The sequence below is a fragment of the Petromyzon marinus genome, unplaced genomic scaffold (assembly GCF_048934315.1).
Source record: "Petromyzon marinus isolate PM22_M1 ecotype Great Lakes invasive population unplaced genomic scaffold, UKy_Petmar_22M1.pri1.0 PM_G_Scaffold_3, whole genome shotgun sequence".
NCBI lineage: Eukaryota > Metazoa > Chordata > Hyperoartia > Petromyzontiformes > Petromyzontidae > Petromyzon > Petromyzon marinus.
Genome location: NW_027422872.1, coordinates 5,157,151 through 5,169,453, shown reverse-complemented (window position 1 = coordinate 5,169,453; position 12,303 = coordinate 5,157,151). Strand labels below are relative to the sequence as shown.

The 12,303-nt window shown below is 41.7% G+C and overlaps 1 protein-coding gene across 1 annotated transcript in view; it reads right to left on the bottom strand.

The window, feature by feature from the left end:
* LOC142915347 (putative ATP-dependent DNA helicase HFM1) overlaps positions 1 to 12,303 on the bottom strand; it is a 46,434-nt gene that overhangs the window by 1,715 nt on the left and 32,416 nt on the right. The window contains exons 27-35 of the mRNA XM_076061182.1: positions 11,321 to 11,424; positions 9,703 to 9,864; positions 8,708 to 8,788; positions 7,718 to 7,848; positions 4,654 to 4,739; positions 4,126 to 4,169; positions 2,638 to 2,776; positions 1,686 to 1,836; positions 723 to 790 (exon numbers count right to left, since the gene is read on the bottom strand). Coding sequence (XP_075917297.1) covers positions 723 to 790; positions 1,686 to 1,836; positions 2,638 to 2,776; positions 4,126 to 4,169; positions 4,654 to 4,739; positions 7,718 to 7,848; positions 8,708 to 8,788; positions 9,703 to 9,864; positions 11,321 to 11,424 — 966 coding nt within the window. The remainder of the gene's footprint in view (positions 1 to 722; positions 791 to 1,685; positions 1,837 to 2,637; positions 2,777 to 4,125; positions 4,170 to 4,653; positions 4,740 to 7,717; positions 7,849 to 8,707; positions 8,789 to 9,702; positions 9,865 to 11,320; positions 11,425 to 12,303) is intronic.

The following is a 12,303-nucleotide window of genomic DNA, read 5'->3' as shown; positions in this document are numbered from 1 at the left end:
TTACACCCAGCTTCATGACTGGACTTGTGAGGGTTGCTCATGTTTAATATGGGAGGGTGGGTTGTTCTGATTCATTTTCTCTCACGTGCAATTCCCTCAATATTTTTTTTATAGGGCACCAACGCGGACGGATTCTTTAAACATGCTTCACGACGACAGACAGAAGGACGGTAACCCGATCTAGAATACAATAAATCCCAACATTTGGAATGTATAAACTATGCCTTGATTCCCTTCCTCACTATTGACACATTGCACAAGGTCACGAACCGACTGTGGCGGATGGCAATTTCTTGACAACCGAGTACAATCACTGTCTGAAGATTCAATGAACTCCCTGTTACACACTCGTAACAACAGCACCGTCACTAAGCGTTTCACTTCTTACCCCCACGGGAAATTCAACCTTTCAATATACGGCGTACAATAGTGCAGGACTGTCATTTGCAAATTTGACTCCGGCACGCAATGGCCAACTCATCTTAAAACAATGCCACGGGCTCTTCTAGCATCCTCTTCGAAGCAGACGGCGTGTTGTACTTAGCAGTTCATTGCCTGGCAGTAATATCCAGGACAGTCTGCTAGATTCTAACCCCGGGACCTTTACAACAAGCGGGGGAAAAAACCCACTACCGCTGGGGCAGGCACTGTATAAGAACGTTAAATACGATAATACTGCACCGGTGTTTGGGCCCGTTGTTTAAAGCACTGGTTTGTCTCACCTAGTGGAACTTGGAGAAAAAAACATGCGACTTTTGGAATCACCGTAGGATTTCACACCGCATGCCACCTGAGATGTCAAAAAAGAGTAAGCACTTAAACATCGCCCTCCAATCACAATCGTGTCAAAACACAAGATGTCATCGTGGCGACAGCCGTTGATACCACGAGACTTCTACAAGCGAGGGAAGAAGAAAGAAGCAAAGAGGGAGTTGTTGTGGTTAGCGCATGCAGAGCGTGGATGAGATGAAACAGTCCGGTAAACCGAGCGCTCAACATGTGTGTAGAGCATCTACATCCTTAGACCTCCTTTGCCAGTACCAAAATATAATAATAGGGTTTTTCCTCTTTTTTCTGGCAACAAAACTGAAACCTTTTTACGAGGATTCATGTCTGCATTAACCACAATACCTGCAGTCAAAATGCAAACAAAACACATACTATGATAATATATGCATTGTCCTTGAAACTGATTGGTCCACACCAAGGGACGGCTTTCTTTTGAGCCTTTTGATGTCATCTGGTCGAGCACCAATTGGGTCGAGGCTCAAAAGAAAGCCGTCCCCTGGTGTGGACCAATCAGTTTCAAGGACAATGCATCATATTATCATAGTATGTGTTTTGTTTGCATTTTGACTGCAAGTATTGTGGTTAATGCAGTAGACATGAATCCTTGTAAAAAGGTTTCAGTTTTGTTGCCAGAAAAAAGGGGGAAAACCCTATTATTATTATTATATGTGTAGAGTTCAATGGGTGAGGTTCAAGCGAAGAGTAGTCACAGCAGATACAGAACAGTGATAAGGAGGTAACTGTTGTTAAATTCTATGAATAATCATAATTGCATTGCTTTCTTTGGAACTAAACCTTAAACCGCGCGTGCGATCGTGGTTTATCATATTCTTACCAAACGTGCATATTAAATGTAGTATTTACATTTTCACGTTAAGTCTGTGATGCAATTTTACCTGCTCAGGATGTGCTGGCAAGGGTTGGTTGGCTTGTGTGACACACGGGGGAACAGCTGGATCACGCTGCTCCTGGTGACTCCACTGCCCATCCAGTCCTGAGCATCTGTCATAAGGTCTCTTCCTATGGTTGCCATGCCTCTTGTCGACTCTGCACAACCAGAATGTGGCCTATTTAGCAGTATTGGCAATCTACCTTTGTACTATTAACTATCACCAATTAATTTGTTTATATAACACGAATGATGTTATATAAATATCCAAATGGCCCTTGGCAGATAAAAAGGTTCCCCACCCCTGCCGTAGACCATGAAACCAGCTGGCCAGTAATGCCATTGAAATGTACTCCATAGGCATCGGCATCGCTGTGATCGTCAAGGAGGCTAAAATTCAACATTTCATTTGCGATTCCACCAGGCCGGCCACACCCAATGGGCCCTCCCATCTTGCCTGAATGCCACACTGTAATCAGGATGAAGTCAGGCTAATTATGTGAACTGTTTAAATAGGTATTCTAGTCCATACCTGTCATCTGGTATCGACTTGATACTAGTAAACCAGTATCAACCAGAATATTCTGATTGGCTGTTGCTTATTTCGACCCATAACTTGCATTACTCTCTTAAAGATCAAGCTATTTAATTTTCCAGGAAAACCTCACTGACTACTAAGACTGTGCTTCCAGAAGATCTTGGTTTGGGATGTTTGGCCATTTCCATTCATGAGAAAGTTAGCATGTTGTAGAAAACTGGAAAACTCGGAGACAACCCAGATCATAGTCCAAGCTATCAACATCTGGCATGTCCCGATGACCACCCATTGAATGCTTAATCAGACTTAAACCTGATTAGCTTTGGACTGGTAAGACCTGGTGGTGCATTTTGGATGATTTTGCTGAATAACGTTTGCATGTTGAATGTGTGTTGTGTGAAAGGTGATCTGGGAGACAGACCCACTGTCGTCTTGATTTCGAAATGCTGGAGCTGGAACATCAGTGACGCTCACGGGAGATCGGAGTTTGGCCACTCCACTTGGTAACTCTGTTGACCCCGACGTGCGATGATCCACAATCTTGTCACCAGCAAACACAGCTGCACACACCACGTTTCATAGAGAGCGGTATTACAAAGCTTCTTGATGTATATTGTTGCATGTTAAATGTTTGTCCCTATCCAGAGTGCATAAATATACAGTAGCAGCCCAAAAGTAAGGGCACAAAGAGTTATTATACTTATTTTTTACAAACCACATCGGGTTATTTGATTTATTTTAACAAACGTTCAAACTGACTCCCATTGACATTAATGGATGCTTGAATTCTCTTTTGAAATTAATTAAGGACTCTTTTGACTGCAGGTGTAATCTTTGAACATTCATCAATTATTTTGTCTCAATTCAATTCGGGTTCTTTGTCGAGGTGACCCCAGGGGCAGAAGAAAATAGGTATTAATAATAATAGATAAAATATTACCTTAAAGAATAAACACATTTTTTTAATGCCAGTGTTACATTAAATGAAATTACTCTAACTTTTGGGATACCCTGTATGTCGGAAACAGCTTTATATGCTTGGCCTTGTACTTTTGACATTTTTTAATCTGGAAAAGAAATCAAGGAATTACATTTTAATTGATTTTATCATCTATTATAATACATTCCCAAGCGAATTATGTTGAGCTCTTTTTAGAGTCTATGGCCGCATTTTAAAGCTATCCGACGTTGTGGCTCAGCACGAGATCGAATGCTTGCAAATTGGAAGATTACAAATTTAAATCCTCATTTGGGATTGACTCTGCCCATCAACCCTGCGTGGTCTGTAAGTACCAGTGTGTGTGAGAACAATTAATCTGTGGTTGTCCTATGCATAGGGTCTGCCCCTGCCGTCGGAAAGGTGAAATCCCACCGCTGGATCAGGGCTATAAACAGCAGTGTGCAACAATGCTCATTTGAGCAAGACAATTATTCTGACTTTTTTGACGACGGTATTTTAAGCCTCCATCTTTTCTTATCTCCTTTAATTTGCTTCCAGGTTTGCACAATTAAAATGTAGGGTTATAAACATATAAATACAACAGTGCCTTATTATTGTTCTGTATCGCAAGGTGAAAAAAGATGCATGATTACAAGAAAATCAGGGTGGCCTTTGATACTCCAAGATTTTACACTTTGGAAGCGGAAGGGACAGAGAGATAGATAAGACATGAAGGGCATGATGAAGCATGTCTCGTGGGACAGACACTCGACCAAAGGGCCCAGAGAGAGATGGGCAAAGAGACACATAGTCTCTCCTGCATCGCTTATTTTAAAATCAAACATTGCAGTTAATTGTAGTCATTGCATTAGGAGGTTAAGAGCTCAGACGACACAGAGTTATCAAAATGACAAGTGTAGCATTTTAAGTTGAGCATATAGCTATTATCTACAGACATAACCAAATTACCCAACTGGCCTTGTGGGGACAGGAGCTCAGAAGGGCCACTGCATCTGCAATAAGACAAACACGTTTAAAATATCAAGCTTGCCATGGCTATACAAGTACAACACACCTTAACACGGTATGACTCAGCATAATTAATGTATTAATCACCATATTCTTGGTTCTTTCGGTAAAGTCACCACGTAGAAGGGGAACAATTAAAAAATAAAAATATAAAACAATAACATTCTCACGACGTTTTGACTGCAACACAAGCAATCATCATCAGGTGTGAAAACCACAAATCTGTGGTTTTCACACCTGATGATGATTGCTGTGGTTTTCACACCTGATGATGATTGCTTGTGTTGCAGTCGAAACGTCGTGAAACAATAGGAGAGCAATAAAATAATAAAAATATTAAACAATCAAATGACTTTACCTAAATAACCAAAAATATGAATCCCTGCAGTCACGAAAGCTTTAAATCAAAAGTATTCATCACTGTTGCATTTTTAATTTTCAGCACACTTAATTTACCGTCAAACGTACCTATCATCATGCAGTCCACACTGAGGCTTAGGGACGTGAGCAAACTTGGATAAATTCACTGCGATTCCCCCCTTTACAGAGCAAACCTATGATGAATGTACTCAACACAAGACACGACAGGATGCTCACAACATGCTTAAGGTATATCAAGGGTTGACAATTATCGTGCTGAACGCAAATACAATCTGAAACGTTTTGTTTCGTATAACATGACAATTATTATAACAATGGCCTGTTACTAATGAAATCAAGTCAATAATGCCACGTTTAATCCTGATGCACTTTTAAATCTAAATTGAAAACTAATTATTTTTTAAACTGATTTTCGTGTTTAGTTTGTTGTCCTTCCCCCGCACCTCCGATATGGCACGGTTGGCTACGTACAGTGAGGGGGAAAAGTATTTGATCCCCTGGTGATTTTGTACGTTTGCCCACTAACAAAGAAATGATCAGTCGATAATTTTAATGGTAGGTTTGCTTGAACAGTGAGAGAAAGAATAACAAGAAAATCCAGAAAAACGCATGTCAAAAATGTTATAAATTGATTTGCATTTTAATGAGGGAAATAAGTATTTGACCCCCTCTCAGTCAGAAAGATTTCTGGCTCCCAGGTGTCTTTAATACAGGTAACGAGCTGAGATTAGGAGCACACTCTTAAAGGGAGTGCTCCTAATCTCAGCTTGTTACCTGTATAAAAGACACCTGTCCACAGAAGCAATCAATCAATCAGATTCCAAACTCTCCACCATGGCCAAGACCAAAGAGCTCTCCAAGGATGTCAGGGACAAGATTGTAGACCTACACAAGGCTGGAATGGGCTACAAGACCATTGCCAAGCAGCTTGGTGAGAAGGTGACAACAGTTGGTGCGATTATTCGCAAATGGAAGAAACACAAAAGAACTGTCAATCTCCCTCGGCCTGGGGCTCCATGCAAGATCTCACCTCGTGGAGTTGCAATGATCATGAGAACGGGAGGGGTCAGCCCAGAACTACACGGGAGGATCTTGTCAATGATCTCAAGGCAGCTGGGACCATAGTCACCAAAAAAACACTTGGTAACACACTACGCCGTGAAGGACTGAAATCCTGCAGCGCCCGCAAGGTCCCCCTGCTCAAGAAAGCACATATACATGCCCGTCTGAAGTTTGCCAATGAACATCTGAATGATTCAGAGGACAACTGGGTGAAAGTGTTGTGGTCAGATGAGACCAAAATGGAGCTCTTTGGCATCAACTCAACTCGCCGTGTTTGGAGGTGGAATGCTGCCTATGACCCCAAGAAGACCATCCCCACCGTCAAACATGGAGGTGGAAACATTATTCTTTGGGGGTGTTTTTCTGATAAGGGGACCGGACAACTTCACCGCATCAAAGGGACGATGGACGGGGCCATGTACCGTCAAATCTTGGGTGAGAACCTCCTTCCCTCAGCCAGGGCATTGAAAATGGGTCGTTGATGGGTATTCCAGCATGACAATGACCCAAAACACACGGCCAAGGCAACAAAGGAGTGGCTCAAGAAGAAGCACATTAAGGTCCTGGAGTGGCCTAGCCAGTCTCCAGACCTTAATCCCATAGAAAATCTGTGGAGGGAGCTGAAGGTTCGAGTTGACAAACGTCAGCCTCGAAACCTTAATGACTTGGAGAAGATCTGCCAAGAGGAGTGGGACAAAATCCCTCCTGAGATGTGGCAAACCTGGTGGCCAACTACAAGAAACGTCTGACCTCTGTGATTGCCAACAAGGGTTTTGCCACCAAGTACTAAGTCGTGTTTTGCAGAGGGGTCAAATACTTATTTCCCTCATTAAAATGCAAATCAATTTATAAAAATTTTGACATGCGTTTTTCTGGATTTTGTTGTTGTTATTCTATCTCTCACTGTTCAAATAAACCTACCATTAAAATTATAGACTGATCATTTCTTTGTCAGTGGGCAAACGTACAAAATCAGCAGGGGATCAAATACTTTTTTTTCCCTCGCTGTACGGTGTGAAAGAACCTCAACATACATACATACAAATGCATCTCAGAATATTTCACAAAGCATGGGTGCTTATTGATACATGGGTGCTTATATTTTTAAAATGTAGCAAAGGCTACAAAGAAACGCATTCAGACAAGGGCTGTGGTAATCCGTCACCATCCCTAGAGAGAAAACCGCAATGGGCACACTTCAGTTTCAGTTTCATTTATTAGGATTGACCCTGTGAGCCAATCGGCTATTGGTTTGGGTGCAACCGCCGCAACAAACAATAAAATTACAAGCTACACCTAAAATTAATTGTACACATATCTAAACATCACCACGTACATAATCAATAAAATCCTACAGAAAAAGCACCGCCCCGTTCATGCTGCGTACAAAAAATGCAAAAAAAATCCGTTTCGATGTTTGATCCCAATAACAATCATAATACAATACAGATAAAACAAATTTAAGTATAAATCGATACTAAATAAAAAAAATCGGGCCAAACCAAGCCCCTCTAAAACTTACTGAAACAATGCTACCTAAACAACGTAACAGTTCTCCCAACAAATGTGATTAAAAGGTTACAATAGCGACACACACACACACAACACGCATCACTAAACCTAGCGTCCTTCGCTAGCTGCATAAGTCATAACAGCCGGATTAACAATAGCAGTAGCAGCGCACTATAATCAACATACAAAATAAGTTCATACGTCGGTCATCTAAAGCTAAATTTTTAAATTCAGGCCACAGGGGAGCAGTGGCAGCTTTGGTTGTGCGACTCCCCTAGAGCACTCTCGCTCCCAGAGCCACTTCAACATGAGACAATGCACAACTCTTACAGCATCTCGAGTGCAGTCCACACAGTGGAGCGGTGTGCACCACTGCATTGTGTATTCATTTGTACGTTGACAGGGTGCGGTACTCATTGTACAACACTCTGTCCGTTCTAAATGTTTGCATGCGTGTTTGCTACGCGCGTGCCAATTTACACAAAACAAAACGAGGTACAGTATGAACACAGGTGCGGTGACAGATATGAGGGCTGTCAAAATGTGCGATGTTTAACCGTGACATTTTCACTCATACCTTGAGCCTTTTGTGACTCGGAAAGCCTGTTACACTTACGGTCTTGCTTTTTAGTTCACTCAGGAAGCTACGCACGTCAGCGCTCGGGGTGCTGGGTGTTAGCGGCGTTGACCTGGCCATATTCCCTTTGCCTACAAGTTAAAACAACAACGCAGGCGCTTAGACCTGAGTGACAACACTGCATTCATCAGGTGCTTTCGCCTTGCGGGTTCAGATCCCAGTGGGGGGGTTGGCTCAGCCTACATTCTCCAGGGTCAGTAAAATTTGTATCATATTGTGGGGAAAACAACAGAATCAAACTCCTGTGATTCACTCACCCCACCACAGGAATGCAGAATTAGCACCACTGGACTATGGCTGTCATCAGGAAATGAGTATCGCCAAATGCTCATTTGAGCGGCAAAACAAAGACTATACGAGTTATTTATTTAGCAGGCCTATGATGCGTGCAACCAATTGTGCATGAGAATGATCGATGACTGATGAAAATTATATGCAAATGTATCATTTTGGCTAACGTTCAAAATGAGACCGCACAAGACAGAATCTACGAGGCAGACCATACGAATGAGACAGAAGAAGCTTGATAACAAAAAATAATGCAGTCTTGAATGGAATCGTGTCAAATCACATTATTTTACACATTCCATTACCAGCCTGCAAACAAAATAAATACGCGCACAGCACGCATTCCACGTCTGTCCCTCCACATGAACATTAAAGTAATTGTATACATCCCATCTGTCAAACCTCCATTCTGGGAGTGCATAATTGCAGCAAAATGTGTTTAATACAATAAAACGCTGCACCAGTTTTGGAATTCAGTGTCTCATCAGCAATGTCAGATTTGCTTGGATCAACGCTGGTGAATGGCCAGAAGTGTATCGGTCTTCGTTTGATGAAATACGATATGATACCCAACCCAAAATAATGACAATTGCTCGTAGTAATAACTTTGTAAATACGTTGAATCACGATGAAGGTACTCACAGCACTCGTGTCCACACATTTGTTTATTTTTACAGTTGTGAAGACAGCTTCTCTTGGAATCTTCCAAGCCAGCAGAGTAACCTTCAGAAACAAACGAGAGCTCTGTGGAGAAGTCTTTTTCACTGTAAACGTGTTTTATAATGACACATTACACATCACGTGACAAATACAATCAAACGCTGAATGTTTATGAACATTACTTTCAGCATATTGTAGGTCGAGCGAAGAGTCGAGATGTGTAAGCCACTCTAGTGTGCAGAAGCATGTCTTAAAACGTTCCAAGGAGGGTGGGGGAGACAGTCCTGAAGATTTAATTAGATCCCTAAAGTCGTGATTTAAAGATTTCGTGACTGCAGTGATTCGTATTCTTGGTTCTTTCGGTAAAGTCACGTTGAAGGGAAACAATAAAATAATAAAAAATATATAAAACAATACAATTCTTACGACGTTTCGACTGCAACACAAGCAGCCATCATCAGGTGTGATGACTGCTTTGTGTTGCAGTCGAAACGTCGTGAGAATTTTATTGTTTTATATATATTTTTTATTTTATTGTTTCCCTTCAACGTGACTTTACCGAAAGAACCAAGAATATATATCCCTAAAGTCGTATAAAATATATACAGTTCATGTATTTTCTCTGAGAATAAAATATTAATTTTCGGGGTCTCAAGGAAGAGGGGAGGGAGGGGTCCATCACCGCTGTGTCAGTTTGGAACTCTTGAGCACAAGAGAGATGATCTTTGCAGTAAAGTTGTATATGTACAGGTCAACTTCACAACAAAATATAATGCACCACACCTAACGTCCCCTATGTATATTGCCACATACTTGTCACAGCATGAGTTGGTGGGAACAATTGCACAATTTAAGGATTATATGAGTGTTGTAGATATGAAGATGCTGCATTCTAAATTGCTTCCATGGGATCAAATGCATAGAGTCTAAATAAACCAATTGATATAAAATGCATGTAGAAATGAGGCGACACAAACCATTGCCGGCTGCTTGTGCCGCTGCTGAGGCAAACGCCTTTGGTTTCTCACAGGTAGTAGCATGCAGGGATTGGGCCTGCTGATGTCTCCCATTCCCGTAGAGCCCAGAGGTGCGAGGGCTAGAGTAGAATGGTGTGAAGTTCTCATGGATGTCCATACCAACTGGGAAATGCATTAGAACCACATTTTTACCACGATAGCTTTAATCATCTTCACCACATTTTTTGTTCTGCCACATACACAGAGAGTGTGAGAAACCTTTCAGTTGTAATTGATCCTGAGCACGAGTTATCTCTCTACTGTCAACTCTGGAGAACCTCATACCTCCACCTGCACATTTTCCACGTCCACCATTTCCTTACCCCAGCTGCCATCCACACTTTCACATCTCCTCACATCCTCAAACTCCAGATGATGCAAGATGCCCCTGACAGGCTTCTCGTCCACATCCGTAAACAAAACATCACCATAATACTGAGATCCCTCCACTGGCTCTCAATGTAATCCCAGATCAATTTAAAAATAGCACTCACCGTCCTAAAGATACTCCATTGACTCGCCCATGCCTAAATCTCTCCTCTCATCTCACTCTACTCCCCTCCACATATTCTTCACTCCAGCAACCAAGGTTTTCTGTCAAATTCCCCCTGTAAACCTCGGTTCACTGGGAAGTTGCTAACTCTCGTTTGCTGCCCCCATAATCTGGACCTCCCTCCTCCCAGTCATAAGTTCTGTCGACGCCTTTCTCCTTGTATAAATGCAGCATCAAGAGCTTCCTTTTTCCTCTGCCTATGGCCGACTGCCTCTCTAAAAATAATTTTTTGAAAATATGCCTTCTGATTTAAAGCTTTCGTGACTGCAGGGATTCATATTCTTGGTTCTATTCGGTAAAGTCACGTAGAAGGGAAACAATAAATTAATAAAAATATAAAACAATAAAATTCTCACGACGTTTCGACTGCAACACAAGCAATCATCATCTTGCTGTGGTTTTCACACCTGATGATGATTGCTTGTGTTGCAGTCGAAACGTCGTGATAATTTTATAGTTTTATATTTTTATTATTTTATTGTTTCCCTTCTACGTGACTTTACCGAAAGAACCAAGAATATAATATGCCTTCTGTTTGTGTACGGTGTCTTGAGATGCTGTCGCATTTAGATGTCATACGAATCCACATTGTATTGCAACCTTTGATAAATAACAAGTAAAATTGGACGAGAGGCTACATGGATGAAATAAAGTTTGTGTGTAACGTGTGCAAGATTGGCACTTGTTCGGGAATTGACATCTGTGCTCGGGTACCAGTAATTTATTTTTTACCTAGACCTGGTACCAGTATTGAGTTGAAATTTATTCTAGGACACTGCACAGTTTCGTTAGACCTTGCCCAGGGGTTGGCAACCAAAATAACAATAAGAGCCTTTTTTTCGAATTCGGTACAAAACTTGATATTTCAACAGCTGCCATACTTGTGAATACTGTACGTACATACATTACGTTATGAAGCAGTCTGTATGAAGCTGAACGCGGCTCCGAAGCTGACTCCTGACCAAGGCTGACTGAGAAATATGTCCTGATGTAGTCTGTGGACAAGGTGGCAACCCTGAGACTTACCATATGTAGAGCTGAGGAGGTAAACGTTGAGCTCGTCACTCTTTTCCGGCCGAACAACTTCAATCTTCTTCATGAAACTCCCTGTTTTCAGCAGCATGTAATCTCTGTGAAGGTCATATCGGTTGTATATGTAGTTTCCGCAACTTACTATTACTGCAGGTGTCTTAATAATTAAATATGTGCGCTATGTTGCACTGACGTTAAAGATTTTTGACATTCAAAACGAGTAGACCAGTTCGACTCGTTGACAAATACGAATACAGAAATATGTAAAAAATTACTAAATTGGAATTACACACAGCAACCATCGCCCCCTACTGGCAACCTTATGCCCAATTGCAGGCCAGGTGCTAAATCTCCTTGTGTCCACAGGGACAGTTGTCACTGGGGGTGCCCATTTAAATGTTTCTGAGACGTGGTGTAAGTCGCTTATTGCGCGTCAAGCGCTCATAGACACCCCAGAGTAAAAGGCCCTATCAAAAACAGGTGATTATTATAAAAAAAATTCCAGTAACAAGTGCATTTAAAATGTTGTTACATTTGTTTTTAGGAACAATGTTGTTTACATATAGGAAGGAGGCGTAATGCCTGCCTATTTATTTTGTTACATTTACTTCTATATGATGCTAATTATCATGCTCTATTCCTTTATATTGCTGTATGTTCAGGGGCTGAATGCCAATGTCGAGATCTGATAAACCACGAGAGCTTCAGGAGCGAGTTTGTGTCGTTTTTATACTGCTCGGTTGAAGGAGAGCAGAGACCACAGTGGTTTACTGTCTGGTCCATAGTTCGGGTTGCATGGCCACTGATCGCACTGCAGGAGACGTGCGCGTTGGCCTGTTTGATGTTGTGATGTGGACGATGGTTCACCGGTGTCTTTGAGGTATGTCAAAGCAAGGAGGTGCGATGTCTGGGTCTCTAATTATCAGGCAAAACGATTATTTTGTTCGATTCAACATAGAAAAAAACACGTGGCCTTG